The sequence below is a fragment of the Protopterus annectens genome, chromosome 1.part0 (assembly GCF_019279795.1).
Source record: "Protopterus annectens isolate FY-2018-M chromosome 1.part0, PAN1.0, whole genome shotgun sequence".
Classification (NCBI taxonomy): Eukaryota; Metazoa; Chordata; order Ceratodontiformes; family Protopteridae; genus Protopterus; species Protopterus annectens.
The window spans coordinates 610928556-610956020 of NC_056725.1; the positions used below are offsets into that span (position 1 = coordinate 610928556).

General features: G+C 40.5%; 1 protein-coding gene across 3 annotated transcripts in view; it reads right to left on the minus strand.

Moving 5' to 3' along the window:
• Positions 1–4962: 4962 nt before the first annotated feature.
• Positions 4963–27465, minus strand: part of UTP25 (UTP25 small subunit processor component) — a 1083612-nt gene continuing 1061109 nt past the window's right edge. For all 3 annotated transcript variants that reach the window (XM_044061823.1, XM_044061814.1, XM_044061805.1), the window contains exon 12: positions 4963–5595. In XM_044061823.1, coding sequence (XP_043917758.1) covers positions 5349–5595 — 247 coding nt within the window. In that variant the 3' untranslated portion in view covers positions 4963–5348. The remainder of the gene's footprint in view (positions 5596–27465) is intronic.

The window sequence follows — 27465 nt, forward strand, 5'->3', positions numbered from 1 at the left end:
AGAAAAGCAGTAACTGACTGGTTAATTTTGGACTCTGTTGCTACTTTAGGCATCAGGGAAGGGTTAGTTCTTAAGGAACCCCTGTCTTTATGAAAAATGATGTACGGGTTTTGGCTGATAGGGCTTGCAATTCAGATACTCTTTTGGCCGAAGTGATGGCTACCAAAAATATTATCTTGCAGGAAAGAAATTTCAATTCACAACTGTCAGCTGGTTCGAATGCCTTTTGAGTGAGACCCTGAAGTACAATAGTAAGATCCCAAGGTGGAGAAGGATCTTTGATTAGTGGTCTTAATAGAAAAACACCTTGCATGAAAGCCTTGCATAACCTTGATGGATCCTATTCGTGAATGAAAATTAGAAATGGCAGTAACTTTATAGTAGGAAAAACTGGTGCCTTCATGATAAAGGGTACTCTGAAAAAGAATAGCTGATGTATCTGAAAAAGAGTCAATATTCTCCTTTGACACCCAAAGTGACTCTTTTCCACCTATTGTTTTATATATATATATATATATATATATATATATATATATATATATATATACACATTTTTTTTTTTTTTTTTTGTGAAAGCCTTGTGAGGCGCCAAAATAATGTTGTGTACTTGGGAAGCTAGCCTGGACTTTCGTACAATCACCAGAAGTGGAGAAACCATGCAGTCAGTCTTAGTGTGCAGATTGGGTTGATGATGCTCTGACGGATAAGTGATAAGGTCCTGACTGGAATCCAGTATCCATGGGGTTTAACTGAGGTGAGACCATAGGAAGGGGAACCATACCTGATGAGGCTAAAAGGGGGCAATGAGGATAACTGTGCTCTTCAGTCTGCTGGCTTTCTGTAGAAATATTGGGATCAAGGGTAGAGGGGGTAAGCATAAAGGAGGCCCAAGGGCCAATCATGAACTAGAGCAGCCCTCAGTGACTCCCTCTCTGGAGGGATCAGAGTGAAGTACTTGCTGCATTTGCTGTTTAGGGGAAAAGCAAAGAGGCTGCAGCAAGGCTGGCCCCAATGGTTGAAAATCTTGTTTGCTACTTACTGATTGAGGGACCACACATGCATAGTGAGAATGGACCTGCTGAGCCTGTCCGCTAACACTTTGGTGTCTCCGGGAATCTGTGCTGCAATTAGAAAGTGGTTTAAAAAGATCAGTCACTCGCAAACCCTCATGGCCTCTCTGCATAACAGGTAAAATTGGATTCCTCCTAATCTGTTTATATATCAGATCACTGACATGTTGTCTGTATGAATCACAATAGTCCCCAGAGGGAGTAGTTCCTGAAAGGCTGGCAATGTGAGACAGACTGCTCTCATCTCCAGGAAACTGGCATGCAGCTTGGTCTCATCTTTCCCTGATAATGCCCCCCATCGCAACTGGGAAGTGTCCATGGTCACTGTGGCTATGGGAGGAGACAGAGGTCTGCTTAAATGTAGATCTTTTGACTGCATTCACCACTGGAGATAGCTTCTGCAGATTGGCATTAGTTTGATATTAGCAAAGCGTGACTAGCAAAGAATCGACCACTGAATAGCAAGTGTCCATTGAAGAACTTGCACAAAAAATCGTGCCAAAGGTACTAGAATGATGGATGTTGACACACATCCTATGCCTTGAGGACTAACTTTGCTGGTGAAGCTGGATGGTCTAACAAGTCCTGCACTTGATGTCAAAGAGAACTTATGTGATGTAGGGGTAACCAAGCTATTTGTACTGAAGTGTAAAATTGCGTTTCTATGAATTCTAGATTCTGCACAGGAGTCAGGTTTGACTTTGCTAGATGTACTGAAATCCCCAGAAAACTGAAGATGTGGACTAGGTATTCCCTGGTTTGAATGAGTTGATGCCTTGTTGGTGCAGTAAGGAGACAGTTATGCAAGTATGGAAACACCTGGAATCATTTTATCCTCAGGTGAGCTGCAATGGCTGCCATACATTTGGTAAACACCTAGGGGGCTGTGGTGAGTCCAAAGGGTGGTGCTCTGAACTGGTAATGATTGGCCCCCAGCCAAAAGTGCAGGTGCCTCCTGGAGCATTTGTTCATTTTGTTATGATAATACATATCCCAGAGAGCTATGCAGCACATCCAACCGTCCTTGCGTAAAAGAGGCAGAATGTACTGAACTGTAACCATTTGGAACTTCAACTTCTTGACATACACGTTTAGGTTGCAGAGATCTAGTATTGATCTTCAGTCCCCTGTTTTCTCTGGCACTAAAAAGAAGCATGAATAAGTTCCATAACCTATTTTTTCAGTCAGGACCTCCTGGATGGCTCTTTTTGCTAGAAGTTTTTAAACTTCCTGAATGGCAAACTCCCTCTGACTGGGTGGCACACTGGGGAGTATCCTCCTGGGACTTGGAGGTGAAGGAGAAAACAGAATGTAGTAACTTCTGGATATTATCTTTAGCGCCCATTTTTTGTGATCTTTGTCCAGGCATCTAGGTGCAGTGATAACCGTCCCCCAACTGCCTCCAGAGAATGGCAGTCAGGTAGCACTTCAGGAGGACTGACAGGGCTTACTGAGAAAAGGTTCCCTAAAACCCTAATTCTGCAGATCCTCTCCTGTCTCTAGGGTGGCATCTACCATTGATACCTTCTCATCTGCCTCTGGAGGAAGCATCCATTCATGGGTCCCAGACAGGTCATTGAGATTACCTGAACCAAGTCGTATTCCCACCTCTTTGACTCCTTGAGAACGTTCTCTGGGCAGTAGAAAACTTGATCCCCATGGCAGACAAGGTCTTTCTCACAGTGTGCAAGTGTTTCCTTAACAGATGTCTCAAACAAAGAGGAACCATCAAAGGGGTATTAATGAAAGATGCTTTAAAGATTTCAGCAAAATTGCAAACTCTAATCCAGGCATGTATCCTTATGGGTATGCCCAGACCAGCTGCTTGAGAGGAGCCTTCCACAGAGTGTGAAATCAGCCTCATTGAGGAATTTGCAAGGGAGGAAAGAGTCGCCATTTCAAGAGAAACCTTTTTAAAGTCATACTCTGACAAGATCTTTTTGAGAGAGGTGGTTAATTCTTTGACCAAATCTGTCTGCAAACGTGTAAAATGTGCCAAGCAGTTCAATGATCTCAATGCAAAGTGGCTGAGGCATTAATGTGCTTTCCATGTCTGTCCAGTGCCTGAGACTCCTTGTTTGGGAGATGAATAGAGGAGCTTTGCTTAGCCAGCTCCTTTTTTTGTGGCTACTTAAAATATAGGCCATTTATTCATTCACAGTATTTTATGAATCTAATGAATGAATTAGGTTTACTCCATAAGTGCTCAGGAATTCCTACAAAAGTAGTAGGAAAATGCTGTACACCATTCCACCTCACTATCCTCACATCCATCAAAACATTCAGCAAATCACTGCAAGAAGCAGAAAAACTACCATGTGTAATTGCACTTCATTCACAAAAACAGGCAATGAGAAAAAGCTGATAAAGTGTGCAGCTCATTCAAATTTCTGTACAAATGAATAACTGCATTATTCTCTTTCAAAATTACACATTTACGCAGCTCAGGCCCTGCATAGTGTGTCTACTACATCTTTCCCCTAATTTAGTTGCCAATTGCTACATGGCAGCTACTAAAACACAGCTCCACTCCTAAAGAGCTTGCAACAAACGAAAATGGCAACTGCAGGCATTTTATGACTGGAATTCAGTTTTTTTATGAATGAAGGACTGAACTATTTTTAATTAAAAATTAACAGTTTTTGTTGCCATGAACTGGGCTAACTACGTACATTTTTGAGGAACATACAACTATAAATCTGCAATGCACTTAATTTTCCTACTACGGGAAAACGTGTCTGAAATGTACCTCAGAATCAGTATCCCACAGAAAATCTGGGACAGCAGAGACCCAAGTTTCAAAGACAGTTCAACAATTCTGTGAGGTAGGGAGAAAAGATAGGCTTATCCTTTTCAGGTTCTTATTTTCAATACACACAGCCAGGCAGTACTGAATCAATACTGTTATCCAAGAAAGCACTGCAGTTTCTCTGGAGAAATGTGCAGGTTTGTCAGAATCAATAAACCATACTAATTCTCACCACCATCTACTGAGTGTTACAGTCAGACCCTTAGCAGTAGAAGGGCTTAGGGACAGCAGTTTTCTAGGTTAGAACTGTAATGTTTTTTGTAACAAAATCCCAGTCATGAAAATGAGATCAGCAAGCAGTCTGATTATTTTTCCTAGGCTTGCTTTTCATTTGGCTTATCTAGCCAACTTTCAGCTCTCATGAAATGCTTTTGGAACCAGGTACTGTAAAAGCCAAACTGGTGCCTTTGCATTTACAGAATGGGGATCTCAAAATTTGAGGCCATATATCTGTCAAACCCTGTTAAGAAAGACAACAGTGTATCCTGGTGAAAACTGTTACAATTACTGCTGAAAAAGAACACCCTCTTTACAGTGCATGTGGAAAAGCAATGGGAAACAAGTAATTTTCTTCAACCCATATACTTTGTTTCAGATTAGTTATACTTTGCTCACAGCTTTACCTATATTCTAAGCACACAGGCCATGGCATGCCTACTGCACTTCAAAAGAGCAACACAGCCCATTTGACATGCTAGTCTGTCTCCTTCAACAGAAGGAGAATTTCACACAAGCCTCTGAAGTAGAATTTCCTTTTTTCAGTACATATCTGGGCACTTCTCATGCTGCTGTTCTTTATGGGGCTACCCATCATGCACTTGGTATTATTAACAAGAGCTTCCTTTCTTTCTGTTTCACTCTTCGGCCTGCAGTCAAGAATCTTAGTCTTAATAAATATGAGCATCAAGTACCTGTACCCTTACTATTTCCAGTCCACAGCAGACATTAACTTCAGGTACTCAGTTCACCATCAAATCATTTATGAATGCTACTTGTGCCAAAGCACAGACCATCTTTTTCCTACAGAAGACTTAAAAACTATAAAATGCAATATATTCTGTTAGCAGATTTTGAAAATGTATATCATATTGCAAACATTTAATGTCAAAGCACAATGAAAGTCAAATAATGAAGTTACTAAATGACATACAGTACAAAAATGTACTCTCATAGCAATATTACAAGGTACTGGCTTGAGAAGGACTGTTTTAAAAGTAGAAAATCCTGCTTTCTGAAGAGCAATTTATTTTTGTTTGTATTTGTTTTCCAGGGTAGAGTACTGATCTTCGTGGACCTTTTTCAGACTCAGACTGGGAGCGGTGTCTCCTTAAGTGACTTATCATAAATAAAGACTGTAATAAAATAGTTATTCCTCAAAACATTCATGTTTTTCTTGCAGTGTCTTTGGATTTTAATTGCAGTCATCCCATGTATATTTCTGTTTTCGTGCACAGTCCTGTAGTGTGTTTTTAAGCATTATCGCCAGTCACAAAAAGATGAACAGATTTTTTAGACTGAATCATCTGTGCAGCACGATCAGCACCTACAACTGCAGCCAGCTTTTGAGCATCATACTTGGAGTAAAGAACAGTGCAGGTCCAGGTAGCTTCCTCTCCACTGTTAGCTGCCTTCAACATGTTACACACTTCACTGTAGAAATGTGGGTGGGTTGGCAGCTCATAGAAAATCAGGTTCTGAATTCCTTTTATTATGTACCTAATAAAAAGATTAAAATAATTTTATTTGTGTTTCTTGGTCAACTAAGATATACTACACAATTTATAGTCTTGTATTTTAAAAAAAGAGGTCACAAAATTAAAACATTGAATAACGTAATTTACAAGTTAATCTACGATACATAATTTTTATGGCCTGTTACTTGAACACAACTCTAAGTACTAAAACTGTAGTTGTATTACCTGCACGTAATTTAAAGATTAATTATGACTGTGTGTACCATATGGCGTCATTCTGAAATTATTTCCTAGGTAGCCTCTAGATCTCCATCACTTCTTGAACCTTCAAAACTGCTGAAAGTTCTCCTTGGGGATTACAAATCCATTAGCCTTGCTATAAACATATTTTATTTTGATGGTAAATACTAAGAACCACTTAGGTCAGCAGTTTGTTTCAGTATGTGTACAGTGATAAAACATTCCTCAGTCTTTGGATGCCTGTTCTCTGTCTTCCAACTTCTTTACCTTCTAGTGATTTTGTGCCTTCACACATCACCATGATTAGCTTCCTTTAAAATTTACTTCACAAAACGTTGTTTCTGCCTGCTCTCCAATGGCTACATTTCAGATTACCACCTATTCCTCAATGTCTCTGAACAGATGGCACTCTGTCCACCCCTACACACATTCTGAAATTATGTCATGCTAGTGGGAAACCCCAACCCAAATCCATCGATTCAGGCCTCATGACAAGCTGAAAAAACAAAGTCCTGAGCTCTGTCATCACTTTAGAAAACTTTTTATGCTCTCACAGGTGCAAGTTTATCAAAGACAAAAATGCTGACTTCCTCTGAAAGTTGCTAGTTTCTGCTGAAGCCTTTTCCGTCATTTTCTGTGCCCAGAGACAATTACAACAATGAAATGACACGATATACAAACATTACAAGCATAAATACAGCGGTAACAGAGTAAATTATTCACATAATATGCAATGTTACAATGTAATACAAAAATGAGTAAAACAAAGATCTGGAATGAAAAAATAAGATACATAAATGTATGAGTACACAAAATGACACAATATATAGCATCAGCCTAACAGTCTACATGATAATTTGTTTGACAATATCATGATGGGTGTTATTTTAGCATGTCTTGTATCCACAGTAATAGTTTGCAAGATATGTTGTCTCCATGGTGTACAGGGATAAAGCCTTGAATGCTACTCATGACCAGGGATCAAGTAGTAAACTGACCTAATCAAGGCGGCCTTCAATGCCTCTCTCACCAAATGGAGAACCTCTTTCCCTAGTAAAATATGTCTGATGTGTAGAAGATCACTTCCTAGTCTTAATCTTCACTAGGATCTAGCTCAGATGTCCAAGTAGCAGCAATGGATCTAGGCTACAAGCCAGCTCAGTGGTGGAGCCAATTGTTACTGCAACCAAGGGAACTTTTGTACTAGGAATACTTTCTTAACTGCCAAGAAACCAACAGCCTAAAACTATACCTTTTTGGCCACCAGCAGTTGAAGAGGAACAGTTTTGGCCCTTCTTTGATGACTTTTGGGATAAGCATGGAAGTAGAGGGGAAAAGCAGAAAGACCTACAGGAAGTTTACCAGTCACAGAAGAAACAAAATGTCCAAAATTATCTCCCCTTTACATTGTGAAGCCAAAAACAATGAAGCAAAGGCTGCATTTTCTCAAGTGGAGAACAGGTTAATCTCCAGGGTATCTCACTCCCAGTAAACTTTAAAAATAAATTCTTCAGTTCTCAGCTGTAGGAGAGAGCTGGAACAATGGTTCAAAAAAGCCTGTAGCACATTAATTTCTTCCAGGAAGAGAAAAAGCTGAAAAATACACTCTTACTTATGCCTACTCTACCAGTTGTGCACTGGCTCTCTGCATATGGGGGTACAAGCACATGCTGCCCTATTTTTTAAGAAGCACACAGTGGACAACTTGCCTAGCCAGGGCACAAAGGGCTCTGATTTTAGATTCCCATAAAAGGTCTGACTGCTGGATGCAGTGCCTGGCGGTATAGTTGGAAGTGGACAGTGATACCCCGGACCATGGAAGAGTCAAGTTAGGCTCTCCCTTCTGGCAGCAAAGAATCTGAATTCAAGGCCTGCAAAATGTTCTGCAGCTCGAAGGGAACCTCCAATAACAGTGTTCAGTCAAGTCCGCTCCATGACACAGGGATGAAAGCTCCAACTATAATCCAGATAGCTCTAACTATAATCCAGATAAAGCAGTCTTGCCTCACAGCCCGGGTGGTACAGGAGACAACTGCAGGACAAGGAACAATGAGGAGGTGTTGGGAAAAGGAGGAGGGCTGTATTCCAGGGGTAACAGCTTTTAGGGAACAGGCGGAGCTACTGTCCTACTCTCACCTATAAATGGCACAAAAAAAAAAAAGAAAACCAAATGTCAAGGCAGTCCACCACTCCAAAGTCAGGTGACTGGTGACTTTGCAGCCACTGGCACCTCACTCTCCACTGCATACCTGCACCCTCAGGCTTGTGAATAGAACCATAAATATGGAGTCTGTCATAAAACCATGTTAACAGCTTGGCCCTTCCACTGCATCATCACCCAAGACTGCCACAGACACAGAACTCCAGTCACACAGACAGATAAAGTCCTTACTGTGCCTCAAACAACCCATGTTTGATTAGTGGCACAGGCGCTGGAGGGGCCACATGGTGAGGATGGGAATGAGAACCCAAAGTCAGTTTACCTGTCCTGGGAGGGGGAGGCTGCCTAGGCTCATTGCAATAAGGCAGCATTAACAGCCTGATGAGCACTGTGCTGCCAGGATGTTATGCAAGCATGAAGACACTCATGCATTTCCTGAAGACAACTGCAGAGCTTGCAAGGCTGCTGTGCAGTAGGGAGAGTTACAGCACACTTCCCAGCAGCTGTATGACACTGTGGCTTGTCCTCAAGCTCCTCATCAGCCCCAGACACGGGCTGGGTTGGCATGAGTCAAACGCTGGCTAATGTAAGTCTGGAATATCTGGTAAACAATGAAAGGAGCTAGTGGCAGTTGAAAAAAAGGGACAGGCATGATCTCCTGAGCCCTTGCTACAGAAAGGAATGACAGACACTGAAGACTGTCAATTTGTGCCACAATATCAGCAATCCTTGGAGTTAGCTCACAGAATATTTCTTCCAGTTTTGGCAACACTCAGGGTCTGCAACTGTGGCAGCACACAACCCAAGAGCTACTCAAATACCTCTCAACATAGCCACCAAGGGACCATTCATACAAATAAAATCAAGAAGGTTTTCTGCAGTGTCTTCACCACAATGACAAACATAGACTTGGGTACAGAGGTAGATCAAATGGCAGTACTCTATACCGAAACGGGTATCCACTCTCAGAACATCAAACAAATCTTGTGTGTTCTCAAGACAATGATGTGCCAAGAGTCATACATCACACCTAACTATCCAACATTATTCAGAAGACTTGTACCAGTAGGGTTATGAGTCCCCTAACCCTTGAAACAGATACCAAAAATCTGACATACCAGATGTGCTTGCTGAAGATGGTATTGTACACAACAGGATGGAAGTTCCCAATCCTCTTTGGAAGAACAGGTTGGACTGAATCCCTTAGCCACATGCTGAAGGTAGGATAATTCCTATGGTCTCCATGGAAACAAAAAGTTTGGGCTTGTCATAAGAGTTCTTTCAAGGCTACTTGATCTCCCTGCAGAGCCCTTTCCAGATCTTGAAGGTTCTATGATGCTGGCATTTGTAACCAAATTGAACATCCAATGGTCGTTTGTAATGGATCTCCAAAATAGACTGAATCTGAAGAGCCTCCCCTCCATGGACAGCCATAAATGGTGGAAAAGATTTAGACTGCTAGACCTGCAAGTTTGCTGCCCTGGGAAAATTATCACAGTCAGCCAAAGCAGCAGAGAAGCCTGAGGTTAAGGGGCACTTCTCATGTTAGGTGGTGACTTCTTATTGATGAAACAAGCTAGTCTTGAAAAAGTGGAGTGGTCAATACCCATTTCCTCTTCTGAAGGTCATCAACCAGGTCCTGTCAGTCCTGCCCAAAGAAGAATTTTCCATTGAAGGCACTGAAAATAGCTGCTCAAGTTCATTTTTTTGCAAGAAACATCTCTATTAAATTATCATGTGTGACAGACAATCTTACATTTATATAAATGAAAATAAATCATAGTGGCACAATCTAGTTGCAAACATTATACCTTACAAATCGTTCCAACACAACTGTAGCTGCAAACGTTATACATCACTTGTAATATATCCAGTCATTGTTAGTCAACCATTACATAGCTCATACAGATCCTGCTTTGTTTTAAACATCATTCCTCCTCTGCATGTAGTGGTCCCACATTTCCCATTTTTCTTGTGTAATTTACTCCTACCCTTTTCGAAAGATCCCCGTTCCAGTACTTTTATCTCTGTTACTATCTTTGTTACTTCTAGGAAATTTGGTTTAGACTTTGATTTCCATTTTTTAGTTATTACTTTTTTGGCAGCCATCATAATTAGACTCAGCAAAGCCTTACTATGTTTAGGCAATTCCAACTCTGTATCATAGGTCAAAAAATCATTTCCTTCATCACTCCATTTTGCTCACCTAGCATCTCCAACAGAGCAGTCTGCAGGGTATCTTAAAGTCTACCAGCTCATTATACTCCCAGAAAATATGTTCCCAGTTACCTCTTTCTTTCCCATCACATCTCCAACATCTGCTGTAACAACCTGAGGAAATATTCTCTGGAGCTGGCTTGGGGTATAAAAATATCTATATAAACACTTCCAGCAAAGATCTTAAATCTTTTGGATTTTGTTGCATATTTGAGAGACATACATATATTCCCTCATTGTTTCTTTTTGAATTCCTTATCCAATTTCTCTTCCTAATTCTTTCTAACCTCTTCTGATTGATTCTTATAGTTATCATGCAATATTTTATATGCTCTACTAATTATTCCTTTCTTAACGGTCACTTCTGTACTACAGTCTACTAAGAACTCTACCAGTGCTAGTATTTCATTTAGAACCTCCCTATTTCTTTCTCCTTGCTTGTACTCTGATATCAGTCCTTGATATGGAAGGCAATCTCTAACCTACCAGCCAAACGAGTTCTTAGCATCTTCCCATTCTATTACCTTTCCTTGTCTAGTTATTTGCTCTCAATACCTTGGTTCCTTTGCCAGTTTTCTCCAATATACTCCCGCCCCATCTTTGCTATTCTCTGTATCCCTAATTGCAGTCTGTTTTCCCCATTTGCGTATTGGCTTGGTTCATAGAATACCTTCTGCTACTTCATGAATATAATATTCTGTATGACTACTGTTGTTCTCCTTAAAGGTTTTCATCCAAACTCCCAGTATTTCCCTGTTACTTGAACTTCCCCCTTGTTTCTTCTTCATATTTTGAGTTATAGTTTTCTGCTTGTGCTATGTATAGGAGCCTTAACTGCATTACTCTGAAATACCCCTTCAAATCGAGTAATCCCAATCTGCCCTGTTCTATTGGGAGAATAAGCTTATCCCACTTGACTCTTGCCGTCTTCCCCGCCCAGATAAAATCCGTCGCCACAGCTTCCCGTTTGGTCGATAATAATAATATGCCTGACCTGTACAGAGGACTAAAGGGACTAAAAACATTTTAACTGCTTGTATTTTACTATCAATGTCCATATAACGAAGCTTCTATTTTCTCAATTTTTTTGTATTATCTTTTGTTTGGGCCCAAGTCCATTTTTGAAGGAAGACAGCCTAAACTATACTATCCCATCCAGGTATGCAGCTGGACCTGCTGCAATATTCAATGTGTCATCACAAATAAAAACTACAGACATCAAATGGTAGCCAAAGTAACAAAGATCTTAAAAATGCTCTGCCCTGCTCTTAGAGCCACAGCACACTTTCAGCTTTTCCAGTGCTTGAACAACTGGTCATCATCAAATCTGTTAACCTGATATTTGTCTCAGTGTAGTTTTTGATGTGCCTGTACAAGATGTGACAGGGAAAATAAAAATATAAACAGATAAATAAGCAATAATGCCCAACAGGTTGTGTGTTACTGGGTAAATAACGCACACCCAGGGATGTTCTGAGGCCAGACACTGAAGGCTGAGAGCCTCTAAACCCCCTGGTTGGGAGTTATTTACACAGTAACACATACACTGGAGAACATTATTACATGCAGAGACTGAGCTATCTGTTAAATTATTTTGTATTTGTTTTTACCTTTTAATTAATTTATATATATATATATATATATATATATATATATATATATATTTTTTAATATAAAACAGCTCCTCCGCCCAACGCTTCGAATTTAGTGTAGTCCATGTAAATGCTGTTGGGGAAGTATTTTACATCCAAAATGTATGTTAGGTAACATGTCTAGACACACACACACACGCACACACACACACACACACACACACACACACACACACACACACACACACACACACACACACACACACACACACAAACATTCAGAAGCAATGTACTTTTAAAAATACATGACTAAACTTAATGCCAGGCATTAAAAGTTTCATACCTCTCAACAGTCCAGATTTTCAAAGGATGTCCAGATGTTTACCTAATTTTTATTTTGGGTTTGCTCCTCATAAAATTTGTGGTTTGGTGGCAAATCACTGGGAGTTAAAGTGACAGTAAATAAAGACATACATTTGAGTTTCATATTACCTTTCCTTCAGAAAACACATGCTAAAACAAATCTTGTTATTCTGACAAGTTTTTAAATTTATAAGAGCAATATTTAAAATCTGTCCACATTTTACAGCCCTCCCAATTAGTTCAGGCTTATAAGTTCATAGGCTGGTACTAGGTTATCAGCCCTAGGGCCTACACAAGCCTAGCCATAACAATTATCTGACTATTTCTTCCCACAGTATTTACTTCCCTGGATCCCTGTCTAGGATGGCGAGTGACGTGATCCCCGGGGTGAATTTCCTATCTCCCATCCAATCATCAAGGTTCCTTTTGAAGACGGCCAAAGAGGCTCTGCTTGACATGTATGGGCAGTCTATTCCAGAGTCTGGGGAGTACCTGGGTCAGGAACCTATCCCTCCAGCATGCTTTGTTCATTGTGATGACAAGGTTTAGATCCCTGGAGCATGCGTCTCTGAGGGATTGGGATTTCTTTAAGTGTAGCATGTCCAACAGCTCTGGGTTTGACATGGCCTTGTATGTTAAGCAGAGATCGCCTCTGAGTAGACTATATGTGACAGAGCTTTATCCATATATCTTGAGAGGTTGAGAGGTATGCATACCTCTTAACTGCTGTTGCCACTGCTCGATTGTTCACTCTCAGTCTGACATACACACATGCATGTGCACACACAGACACACACACACTTTTCTTTTTTCTTTAATCAGTTATGTCGCTCTCCTACTTTGGATACAATAGAAGAGTCTTCATGGGTTCTGTTCACGCAGCTTTATTATATACAAATACATCATGATAGAAGTTTACTGACTTTAACTTAAGTAACTTCTATACAAACTAAGTTCTACAATCATACATGCTCACTCTCTGGTTGCAGTCTCAAAATGGCACTAGGAATAGCAAGTGCCCCATATTTATATGTGCACACACAGCCCTTGACATGCTTCTTAAAGCTACAGCACATACACTTTTGATCTACATCCTCCCTCTTTGAGAAATAGATCAGACAATGCTATGAATCTATTTGGCATGCAGATATTACAAGTAGTTCCTGGTCATGCAAATATACAACACTAGGCACATATATACAGTCATGTCCATGTTGCTGTGTATTTCACACTGGGCTTGGATATTCGACCATATCATGTGACATAAAATTGGTATTTAGGTTTAGCAGCTGGAGTGGTTTCTATAGAATGTTCAACTTTGAAAGTATCTGGAACATCCTCAGGAATGGAAGTGGTTGAAATACACACTGGGATGGAAACAACATCTAGTTCGCTCAGAGATCTAGAGTCTGTATCACAGGAACAATGTTGAAATGATGATTCTGGTAACAGGAAGAAGATGCCTACGATTTCTCCTGTACTCCACACCCTCAGATTCTACAAGGTAGGATCTTGGCTCGGCACACATGCCTGTAACCTGATAAATCTGGTTGAAACCTTTTGCCATTTGTATTCTCGCTGTCTCTCCTTCCCTCAACGGATGAAGAAATGTGCTCAAGTTATCATAACTGGACTTCTGGATAGAACGCTTCTTGAATAACTGAGCCTTGATGGTTTTGTTGTACTTAGCTTTAAGCCTCAATAAACTGGAACTAATAGGTAGCATTGTTCTGGTTTGCCTGGATAGAGGTCTTTGAGCAGGTGAGCCAAGTATACCGTCACGGGGTATGTTTCTGAGATTAAGTACATTCAAAAAGACATCGGCATTGTCACACTTTGACCATTCAAGTAATTGTTTTGCACTCTTCACTGCACATTCAGCTAGACCATTTGACTGTGGATATTCAGGACTGCTAGTAACATGTACAAAGTCCCATTCTTTTGCAAACTTCTGAAAAAACTGACTAGTAAATTGAGTACAATTGTCAGAAATAACTTTGTGTGGACTACCATGGACTGAGAAATGATGTTTCAACTTAATAACAACAGTAATGGATGTTAGCATACTTCTCAACCTGGAAACATCAAAAATCTGGACAAAGGCCCATAGAAAATAGGTACAAGTCTGTACACTGATTAACATAAAATGCGCATACATAATAATGCAACCCCGCCCACTCCAATGGAATTGTGGGATATCAACTTTCAAACGCAAACTGAAGAACAGACAACCAAAATATGGCCCCAGAGACCCAGACCCTGTAGTAAATGGTAACCATTTTCTTTTAAATGTGTAGCAATGATGTTCATTGGGAAGGAAGGGAGATGATGAATCTTAGTATTTTCTTTTCAGTGACTTGCAATATGTGGGTTTTGGGGTAAAAGTAGGGCATTTAATGGTAGGCAATATTCTAATCTTAGCAAAAAAATGTAATAATTAGCTAGAACCTCCAAAAGTTATTCTTCATGGCCTACTGATCAGTGGTGTAGCTTACAGTTTGTGTCACACGGGGCTGTCTTTGAGTTTGCCGCCCCCCCCTCACAAAATCATAGTCGAACGGGGCCTCCCCATATACAGCCCTCCTCCTTGCAGCCATTCCAATGTCCCATTACTTGGCTATTTCACCCCATTTACCATAAACACAGTAATGTGCATACTGCTTTACTTCAATGATTTGGATTTCATTTAAAAGTTTTAATTTACATTTTACAGCACAAATACTAATAGACATGTGCTAAACAAAACAATGCGGTCTCACAATGAAGACAGACTTGGCATTAAAACTTCTCTGCCCTTGGAAACTCACATTCATTGAAACAGCATTGGAACCTACATTTAAAGAAAATACAATTTGACCAGTGGCAGATAAAGATGAACTTTGGGCTATTTTCAAATCATAGGCCCCTTGCACATGAAACATACATGTGTTCTTTGATACACTTTCCTGATTATATTAAATTATATTATATTATATTCCTTGTATAATACAGTAGAGTTGTTAGAGGGCAAATTAAATGTATTGTTCTGAATATTTTTTCACTAAGCAATGAAACAAAATGCATGCACCAATAATGACAAAACTGCCCAATTCAGAACATTTCCATCATAAAAGTGCACCAATAATGACAAAACTGCCCAATTCAGAACATTTCCATCATAAAAGTCTACTCAAACTTCTACAATCCACCACTATCAGTAAATATGCACAATCTCTGCATAAGTAAAAGTCATCTAAATAATTCCACAGTAAAGAGATATGTAACTAATGAAGAGGTTGCTGCTAGCAAACAACTTCATTGGTTCATCTACAAATAAAGTGCCTGTTGCCCTTGAGCAATAAACTGCCTATGTTACATTAAAAAATTATATGCTAGTAATAGGGAATGGATGGAAAACTGGTAACTAGTTATTGCTGCCAAAATCAAAAACTACAGTACCACATCAGCAATGCATCTACATACTGTAGGAGTAGAAACCACAGTATTCTGCACAAAAAGCAAGTATTCAACCTGTTATGCTATTAACAATGGAAGCTGACTCAACATAAGCAGCACGAAACATTTCTTCTCCAGAAGCTATCTGCTCAACTATATCTCTCAACTTTGCAGCACAAAAAATCTGGAAAACGCCAACATTTAAGTGTGTGTGTGGGGGGGGGGAGACAAAAGCCAAAAAACAGGGACACATTTTAAATATTGCTTGTATAATCTTGGAAAGTTGCTGGAATAAAATGTTGTTATCACCACGCGTTTCACTGCCAAGTCTTGAATCCAGGACCCTGTGCACTACAGTCAGAGCAACATACTACCATGTCAAATCAGCTGTGAGCTGTTTCCTGAAAGACAGACGACTGAAACTTAAATGGCTATAATTTAGTGAATTCAGTTCTCACCATAGCTCTCAACCTCTTAGCATAAAGCACCTGGACAAAGCCAATAAAGGGGGAATACAGCCCCCAAACATATTCAGTGAATTCAGTTCTCACCATAGCTGTCAACTGCTTAGCACAAAAAACCTGGACAAACCCAATACTGGAAGAATACAGTCTCAAATATAGGGACACATTTCAAATATTGACCTTATCAACTTTTGCTAGAATAAAAGGTTTTGTGTTACCATGTATTTTCTGAAGAATATGAAGTCTGAAATTCAAATGCTTGTCGTTACTTAGTGAATTCAATCCTTCATTGATTTGCGAAAAAAATCCAGAAAACCACATATTTTATAAAGACCAGAAAAACCTGGATAATTTTCACAAGTGGTGGTGGGTAGGGAATTCAGGCTCTTGCAACCTGTACTCAAGGTACAGGGTTTGAGCCTGAGTGACACACACACACACACACACACACACACACACACACACACACACACACACACACACACACACACACACACACACACACACACACATCAATGTAATATAAAAAACCAAGCAGCAGAGCAGTGTAATATAAAACCAGACACACAGCAAACAATGACTAAAACCAGGCAGCAACGTTTGTTCTCTGAATATCAATATAAAATGACTTAAACCAAGCAGCAATGTAATATAAAAAAAAACCAAGCAGCAATGTAATATAAAACCAGACACACAGCAAGCAATGACTAAAACCACACAGCAACATTCGTTCTCTGAATATCAACATAAAATGGCTTAGAACCAAGCAGCCATTCCTGGACACACACTGTAAGTTGAATCCTCAGCTAAGAAAGTTGAATAAATTGTAAGTTGAACCCTTAGCTCTCAATAACGTACCATCGGCTCTTGTTCCTGGAGACCCATTGTAGCAGAACCATTCCCACACACACTGCATGCAATGACTGAAACCATATAAAACCAGGCGGCAGCAGCAGCAAATGACTGAAACCATATAAAACCAGGCATCAATGTAATATAAAACCAAGCAAGTTTTGTTCTGAATATCAATATAAAAAAAAAGAACCACAGGCAGCAATGTTCGTTCTGAATATCAATATAAAAAAACAAATGAACCAAGCTGTTCTGACTTAAAACCCACACACACACTGATTTAAACCCCCCACACACACACACACTTAAAACCAAGCAGCAATGTAATATGAAACCAGACATACAGTACGCAATGACTGAAACCATATAAAACCAGGCAGCGTTTGTTCTCTGAATATCAATATAAAATAAAACCAAGTAGCAACGTTCGTTTGAACCAAACTGTTCCGGACACACTAAGTTGAATCCTCAGCTAAACAAGCTGAATAAATTGTAAGTTGAACCCTCAGCTCTCAATAACATACCTAGCAAGTTGAATAAATTCCCTCAGTTCGCTAAGCAAGTTGAACCCTCAGCTCTCAATGACATACCATCAGTTCTCGTTCATGGAGATCCACTGCAGCAGAACCATTCCCACACACACTACAAGCAACGACTTCTTTTGGCTTTTCCTGGTTAGGGGTCGCCACAGCAGATCACCTGTCCGCTCATGATTGGCAGTGGAGTTTTACGGTGTTGAGTTGCCAGCCGGGTGCCCAACCTTCCACAGAAGGCGCACACACTCACACCTACGGCCAATTTAGAGTATCTAATCCACCTACAGCATGTCTTTGGGATGTGGAAGGAAACTCACACGACCACAGGGAGGACATGCAGACTCCACACAGAAGGCACCCCAGTCAAGGATCGAATCAGAGAACCTCTTGCTCTGAAGTGACAATGTTAACTGCTGCACCACCGTAGCCGCCCACAAACAGACCACCTCCAATAAGTTATATTCTATATAGTGACAAGACATGCCATTTTTGCCACACCCCTTCTACACCCCAATATCCTAGTCTTCCACCAATCTACTCCCACCCTTCCTATTGCAAGCGATGACTGAAACCATATAAAACCAGGCAGCAGCAGCAAATGACTGAAACCATATAAAACCAGGCAGCAGCAGCAAATGACTGAAACTATATAAAACTAGGCAGCAACATTAAGCAACAATGTAATATAAAACCAGGCAGCAACATTTGTTCTGAATATCAATATAAAAAAAACAATGAACGAACCAAGCTGTTCCCAGTTATGCACACTAACCCTCAGCTAAGCAAAACTAACCCTCAGCTAAGCAAGTTGAATAAATTGTAAGTTGAACCCTCAGCTCTCAATAACATACCAATCAAGCAGCAATGTTCCCGGAGACCCATTGCAGTAGCAGCAGAACCATTCCATTCCCCTACAGCTCATGTAAGAAAAAATTACCTGGAGCAGCCAGAAATGCTCATACGTTACCCCCGAGCCCAATTTTGACATACTGGCAGCCTGTTCATGGCGCTGAATATCATCGTGCATGTGATGACGTCGGGTCAAAAGGCTGAAGTTATTATTGGGAAAATCGGAAATTAAGGGGTGCCACTCTGGGATCGTGGCACCCTATTATTTGGACCTCAAAACCGGTAAACACTGTAGAGCTTGAATATTATCTGGTGCTGACATCTCAAGAATAGTTGCTTGCTTGGTTGGGTCTGGTCTCAAGCCAGTACTGTTAAATAACTGACCTACATATATAACTTCTGGTAGCCTGAATTTGCACTTCAGAGGACTGAGCTTCAAATTTACCTCACATGCTCTGTCTAGAACTCTGTTTAGGTTTCTGTCATGCTCTGCTTCACCATTACCTCCAACTAGTAAATCATCTACTATTACTGCACAAGGATAACCCCAAAAATTTGCTCCATTGCTCGCTGGAAGACTTCACTTGCAGAATTTATTCCAAATGGCATCCTTAGAAATCTGTATCTGCTAAACAGGCTGCCAAAAGTGGCTAGTAATGAGGATTTGCGATCAAGCATTACTTGCCAAAATTAACTTTTTGCATCTAAGACCGAAAAAAACAGTGGCATTCGATATTAGAGCTGTGACCTCTTCAACTGTATGCATTGGATGATGCAGTTTCTTCAATGCTTTGTTCAAATCTCTTGGGTCAATACATATTCTGATTTCGTCTGACCCTTTTTTGTGAGCTGCTACCGTAGACAACACCCATTCAGTTGGTTCTATAATTGGACAAATTACACCTTGTTGCACCATTTTATCCAACTGATCCTTAATTCTATACTGCATAGCTATTGGAACTCTTCTTGCTGATCTGAGTACTGGAATGACCTCTGGGTCTAATTTCACGGAATACACAACTTGAAGTCTGCCCAACTTGTCATCGAAAACATCAGCATATTCTGAGAAAATGGCTTCAGAAAAATTGAAACTAGGAGATGCACTTATGTGATGAACGTCTTTGGTAAAAGAAAGCAGATTAATTCTCAAACTGTCTTTGAGACCCAATAAAGACTGCACTGGTCTTCTGACTACATAGAACAACAAGCTGTAAGTTCTTGGCCAAATAACATGAAAGCATCACTGAGCCTTTGGTTTGAATTTCCTCACCTCCATAAGCAACAAGTTTCGCACTACTGGCCACAATGAGTTGCTCATTAGTTCTCACTTTAGCAAATGTGTTCCCTGATATAACATTACACTTTGAACCAGTGTCTACGTTAAGCTCTGTGCATTTGCCATTGATCTGGACTGTACAAAAGACTTCACTCTTTGGCAACAAATTCACTGCATCAACTCTCTCACCAATTACTGATGCATCATCTACACAGAAAGTGGACTTGCAATCTACTTGATCAACTTGTTTTTTGCGTGACCTTTCTTTACAACTGTACGGAGTTTACTTGCTTTGCAAAACTTTTGAAAATGGTTCCATTTTTTACACTTGTGATATTGCTGACCAAATGCTCAGCATTTCTCTCTTCTAGACTCATGATTGGCACCACAATTGCGACAGTTAACAATAAAGCTGGACTTGGGTTTTGCTGATTCATGCTTGTACTGCATTAAAGGTTTTGCTGATTCATCCTTGTACTGTACAGAGCATGCTCCTCTAACTGAACTAGTCTTAGAACTTTCTGGAAAGCTACGTGGTTTCCCTGGTGAACCAGCAGGGGTTGTGGCTGCCATTTGCTTAGGCCTACTTCTGTTTGCTATGTGGTGCATGCTGTCTACATTTGCTCTGGAGCCTGTTGAAACTATGCTGTTGTCACTAGCAAGCATACTTGTGTGTTTTTCTGTCACTCATGGATTTGACAAATCTCAATGGCTTTACTCAATGTTAAATCACTGTCACAAAGCAAAATCTTTCTCATAGCAGTACTGTTTATAACAAACAAGCCTGTCCTTTAACAACTCATCTTTTAAATCACCAAACTGACAAATTTTGGCTTTGTTTCTCAGGTCAGTTATATCTGCTGTAAAAGTTTTCCCTGGTTTCTGATCGCTTGTGTAAAGCAAATGCCTCTCTAATGTAATATTTGTCTGGGAGTTACATATTTCTCTGAACTTGTGCTTCAAACACTCAGGGTCTTCCCATGATTCAGCCTGTACAACAATGTGACGAGCTTCACCTTCTCCCTCATACACTGCTGGTGCTACACAAATGAACGCTCTCTTTCTTTGACCTCTGACCCAGCTAGGTTTAGCAAAATGAATGCCCTGGTGCATGCATCTTTATCTGAATAGGCTGCTTGTATAAAAATATTGTACTCTTTCTCAAATATTCTCAAATTCTCTGCAAAATTCTGATCAAATACAAGTGGTAAGGGCTTTCAAAATCCATCTGCAATATTAACACATACCAGTGAGGGGTTTTGCAAATAAACACGAACACATACACATATGCCAGAGATTTATGCCAGTATTTGTAACTTTGCCCAATAGCACAGTAAGGCTCTGTATAACTGAACTTTGCAAAATAAGTCTCTTGGACACTGTAATAATACCCTTGAAATTACTGTACTGCAAAAGTAATTTAGCATTATTTTAAGAAGCATTTCAAATAACTGCACGATGCAAATGAACTGGACAAGTGGAGCTCAGAGTTAGCAACATTTCGAAGTAATTGTACTTTGCAAATAAACTGTAGACAGCACACTGAAATTTCCCGAAAATGGTAGTACCTAGCTAGACAATTCTTTACAGTGCAAGAAACACTGTAGTGGCGGCACTTTGCGAATAGACACACCCAGCACAAGAAACTTTTTGAAATGGCTACACTTGACTGCAATTCACGAAATAGTTCCACTTTGCACACAAAAACTATTCGGAGTACATGCACAGTAATAAGCACACACTGTAAGCACTTTTACACACATTGAGATACTTTGAATAACTTTAATTGTGCCCTTGATACAATACGAAGTCGTAGTTATGCCAAAACACAGCACTTTGCCAAAAAACATGCAGTTGCCTTGCTATTTTTTTATGCTTAATGTGCCCTTTTTTGCTCTTATATTCATTTTGCATGTTTACTCTCTTTTCATGCCCATTGTACTTTTCCTGTGCTCATTTTAATCGAAACATGCCTGTTTTGCTTTTCTGATAATGATTTTGTCAAATATCTCAATTTTATACATTTCCGTTTAGTTAATAAACCTTTTGTGCCTCCCGCTTGTTTAATAATGTGATTTTTCCCTTATAATGCTCTGTTTTATCTTTTTTACAAATAAACAGTTTATGCGAATTCTCATTACCTTTGATTCTTTTCTGTCTCTTTTTCGTGCTCATTTCTCTTAGTTTACCTTCACTGTCATCTCTGCACCTCATGGTTCTGAATATCATTCTCTGGAATTCCACACAATAGAAGAGTCTTCGTGGGTTCTGTTCAAGCACCTTTATTATATACAAACACATCACGACAGAAGTTTACTGACTTTAACTTAAGTAACTTGTATACAAACTAAATACTGCAATTATACATGCTCACTCCCTGGCTGCACTCTCAAAATGGCACTAGGAATAGCACATGCCCTGTATTTATATGTGCACACACAGCCCTTGACATGCTTCTTAAAGTTACAGCATGTACTCTCTAATCTGCAAGTTACTTTTATTTTACACTCGCTAAACAACACAAACGCTGCTTAGCACTGTACAATCATGGCTCAATCAATCTCACTCTCACTTTCATGCACACATACATTCTCACACACAAACAGCAAAAGCACTGCTTAGCGAGTGTAAAACAATGGTGACCATTGGCTTCCTTATTGTCGGAGCTTCATGGCACCTTAACATGCTGCTGTGAAGGTGTGGACTCATTTTTCAGTGGGCATTACTTGTACATTAACACCCTGCTGGAGAACATTTATTCACCAGTCAGAATACTGATGTATGGTTTACCCATTCTCTAAAGCACAGGAAAAAAACAGCTTCTTATGACACACTTTCGCAGTAATCCTCTACACAGACGCACTCTATTTAAAATGGAGATCAGCATCAAAAAAAGATAAAAATGTAGACAGCACAAGTCAGATCCATTACCATAAAAGGATAAAGACCTGACTATGAATCAAGTGACCCAGTTTAGATTAGTGTCTCAGGTGCCTGCTGGAACTGGCAGAGGGGAAAGAAATAACAAAGCAATGCCTGCTCACGTTTCTCCAGGAGACAGATACTGGAGATGATACTCGGCCATTAAGGTGGGCTGCTTTGCAGCCCAATACAGTCCAGGACTCGTATGGTTGGTCCTAGGAGGGCACTGACATCCAAGGACCACATGTGAGAATATGCCTGAGACCACACCTCATGGCTTGGCTGGCTTACAGGTGAAAGTTAGTACATAAAAGCAGGCAAGACCAACTGACAGAGGGCATCAACCTTTATGAACAGCAATGGTGGCTCTCTTGCCTGCTCTCCTCCCTTGAATGCAACTGCACTCACCAGTATGTTAGGGCTGGTGACCTCGGCTGGAAAGGCCATAGAATGCAGACAGAGAAGACAGAGTGCTACATTACCATGGGATCAAGCCAATTTACACAAGTGTAAAAATAAATGAAATAAAAATACAGACATCACAACTGTGTTATTACCAATGCAACATCAATCCTAAACATCCACCAAAAGGACAACGGTATCTTTTAAAACAGCTGTATGATCTCATGCTATACTTAGACATTCAAACAAAATCAGACCAAAAGAAACCAAATTAATCGGTTTATTCAGCTCACAACTTCTTCTGTCCAAAATGAGCTTCTTAAGATTGTGAGTAAAATCAAGACAATGAGGTGATTAAATACATTACTAATGAATTACAAGGCTAAAAAGATATGCAGACAGCTAAAAGACAATGGACATAAATACACTGAGTATATATCAAAATACAGTTGTGTAAGAACTTACCATAACAACAGATGTCCTACTGATCACTGCTGCAGTATTCAAAACTGTTGGGTTATCTTGCCAAATAACCTTGTCGTCCGGCTGGGGTACCTAAGCTAAAACCTTCCATAGAGTAATCCTGAACTAAACCACTAAGCTAGCAGAAGCCAAAGAAAAAAAAACATCAGCTAAGAGGGGGAAAATGAAGTAGGACAACTTTCCTTCTTGGTCAGTGGGAAGGAATACTGTAATAGTGATCAGAAGGACATCTATGTTATGCTAAGTTCTTACACAACTGTGGTAAAGAAACAATGAATTCATCCCCCCCCCATAAAACTAGGGCATCATTAGAGTTCTCTGATGATGCCCTAGTTTTATGGTGGGCAAAAGCGCTCAGTTCATTGTGCTCTATAATAAATATTTCTTGCTTTTATGAACAGCAGTTTTGGACTTATTTGGAGGTAACAAGCACTTAAGTCAGCCTGACTCTACAGCTTGCAGTGGTGAATTTCTTTACCAAGTTTGGTGGAGACTGGTTCTTACACAACTGTACTCTGTCCTTTACTGTTGCAGTACTCCAAACTGTTGGGAGATTCCCAAAGCTTATGGGGAAAGAGGGGTGTTAGGGTGCTGTACAAGAGAACTATTCAGTAGACCAGAAAGGACTGACCTGGCGAAGGCAGTCCTAGATGTTGACTAGGCTTCCACTCCATAATGTTTTGTAAAGGTGTTTATGGAAGACCAAGTAACTTCCTCAAAAATGGCCTTAGAATCAATCCCTTGTAAAGGCTCCAGATATGGCTATTTCTCTGCTAGAATGTGCCTTGTTGGAGAGGTAAGGGGTTTGCCATGCTGAGCGTAACAAAAGGCAATGGATATGGATATTTAGTTAGCAATAGTTTGTTTAGAAACAGGGTTCCCTATTTTTGAATCCTGGAATGAGACAGTTGCTCTGATTAGCGATATATTATGTCTTATCTCAGTAAAATCTGAGTTGACTATGGACATCAAGAGAATGAAGGATTCTTTCCCCTCTGTTTTGTGGATTAGGGCAGAAGGTGAGTAGGTTAATAGCTTTAGGTATGAACAAAAGATTGGCCCCTTAATGACATCCTATCATTGTGAAAAATCAGGGAGGGAGGGAAAGCCGAAACTCTTCTGGTAGAGGTGAGGTCTACCAGAAAAATGTTTTTCCAAGTACAGAATTTGAGAGAAGTACAGGCTATGTCAAAGGGAGGTACAGTATGTTCTTCCATCACAAAAGTGAGGTCCTAAGCAGGGAGAATACCTTTTCTAGGTGGTTTCTGGTGGAGTAGACCTTTGAGGAACTGTTTAATCTCTAGCTTAGCCAGAAGAGGGGGAGCCAGATGTAGAAAAGCAGATATAGCTGAAATGTGTGCCATAACAGGTGAGTATATTAGACCAGCATTTCAGTAGCTTGCACAGATGGGACAGAAACAGCAGTGTGTTAGCTTGAACTGGATCTTGTTTTTGTAGTCTGACATCATATTGAAAACATTTTCCATTCGGCTATGTAAAATTTTCTGTTTAAATGTTTCCTTGCCTCCTAGAAAACATTTAGCATGCCCTCAAACAACTGGTGTCTAAAAGGGATAAAAATTCTATCATCCATATAAGTAAGGTTGAGGGATAGTCAAATAGTCAGTTTGGATGAAGAAGCGAGTCCTTCTGCTGTTTCAGCAAGTCTACTATGGAGGGAAGTTTCTGGTGACAGCCCCTTTCTAAATGGAAGAGAAGAGAGAGCCAAAAGGGAGTCATTAGCAGGATCTTTGGGCACTCCTTTTGTATCTTTAGAAAGACTTTGGAGAGAAGGGGAAGTGGAGAGAAGGCATAAAGATACTTCCCTTTCCAAGGAAATCAGAATGTTTCCACTTTCTAAGCTGGAAGACAGTAAGCCCTGGTGCAGAAAAGTGGGAGTTATTTGTTGCTGATGGAGGCAAACAGATCCATCTCTGGCACCCCCCCCCCCCCCCCCATTTGTGAACTATGTCTAGGAAGGCCAGCTTGTTCAGTATCCATTCGTGGAAGTCTTCCCTTGATCTGCTTAGACTGTCTGCTATGGTATTTTCCTGCAAAGAAATGTAGACGGCTTCTCTGGCCTGCTCCCAAGCTAAAACAGCCAGTCAGCACAGCTGGTAAAATCTGGTGCCCACCTGCTGGTTTATGTACCACATGAATATGTTGTTGCCTTTGAAAATTTAAAGGACTGTGTTTCCAGTGGTTACTGAAAGCCTATAAAGCCTGTAGTAGTGCTCTCATTTTCTTCAAGCTGATGTGTTCTGGTCTTACATTTTTTTGGCCACTGTACCTGAACTTTCAGGTTGCCTGTCCAGGCTCCCTATGCGTCATCTGATGCATCTGTGTACAGCTCCTGCTTTGGTGTCTACAATTTGAAAGGTAGTCCAGGATTATACTTTATTTGTACTATCTACCAAAGGATTTACTTCTTTAAGCAAGGTAGGAGTGGAAGAAGGGCATCCAGTAGTTCTGAATTCTGGGACCAGGCAGACTTCAGCTACCACTTGATCTTCCTCATGAGCAATCTGGCAAAGAGAACCACAGGACTCTGAGGAATTCACTTACTGTACAGGGACTGGATGAAGTAACTGGACAGACTTTCCACTTTGTCTGGTGGTAGGAAAGCCTGCATGAGTTTGTTGTTTAGTCTACACCCTAAGAAAGTAATGTCTTGGGTTGGGTCATTGACGAATTATTGAGGTTGACTGTGAATCCCAAACCCTGTAGTATCAGCTGAGATAGTGCCTGTTTTAACAGGTCATCCAAGAGGGGGAATATCTGTATTCCCTGGCTGTTGTCAAAGGCTATGTCAGGGGCAAGGAATTTTGTGAAGAGAGCTATAGAAAACCCAAGGACAAAGCAGAGAAGTGAAAATGTAATGAACCAGCACAAAACCTCAACTTTTTCTAGTAAGCAGTGTGGACAAGAATGTGACAACAGACATCCTTTAGGCTGAAGGTAACAGCGTCTGTAGAGATAATATTTTGAAGGAAAAGACCTGTAGAAAAGTGTTGACAGTAGAGAGATTCAGAATTAGTCTCCAGTTCCCTCCTTTTCTTGGTACAAGGAATAGTCTAGAATAGAACCCTTTTCCTATAAATTGTGGGGGAACTGGCTCTATTTTACCTGTCAGTTTAGAGTCTGGGTGATAGGATAGGGCAATCAAATCTGATTGTGAGGAGGCAGGGGAATGCCTGCAAATGGGGGAAGCTCATTCCAAGTCATTCGGTACCCATGCAGAATGACGAAGAGGACTCATTTGTCTGCTGTGATGAGTAACTAGCTTTTATGAATTAGGACAGCCTTTTGGAGATGGACAGAGGGGTGAGGAAGGGAGCAGAGGGTAGTCACACAGGATCAAACAAAGCGAGATCCACCACCAATACCAACAACAAAGCGGACCACAGCAGCGACAAACACCCACAGGAGAAGAAAGACAAAAAAGAATGGAAAACGACCAAACCACACACAGAGCCATCCCCGAACAAGGGAAAACAAACGATGGGGGCACAAGCAGAGGGAAAACAGAACCCTCAGACGACATCACCCACCAACACAGCAGCCACACCGATGAATCCCTGTACCATCCCACAGGATTTGCACAGCAAGGACCATTACCAACCACCCAGGTTAACCTCCCCAACCCCCCTCCAAGAGAAGAGGGACAGATCATGGAGAGGGATAAGGGACCTATCCAATCTATGGCAACCTCCAGACAACCTTCCACAAAAGAGACTGGTAAAATCGAACCACCAGTGGTCTGAAACCACTCCCAAAAACCACTTACCGACAACGAACTGAGGGTACTACAGAAAGGTCTCACCTTCATCCCCACCAAGCGGGCCAACTTTGCCCAGACCATCACAGACCTCAGGCTATGGACAAGGAAACTACAACTCAAACTTTTCTTTTTTCAGAAAGGAAAAAACAACAGACTAGATACCCATGCCCTAAGGGAGGTCAGCTGGAAAAGACCAAGCAACTTTTGCCCACCACAGAACCAAGTTATCAGCGCTTTCCAGAACAAATGCGAAAAGGACCTAAAGAAACTCCTAAAAAAAACCTCCAAAAAGCGGATCTATAATGTCTCCAGAGAGAAA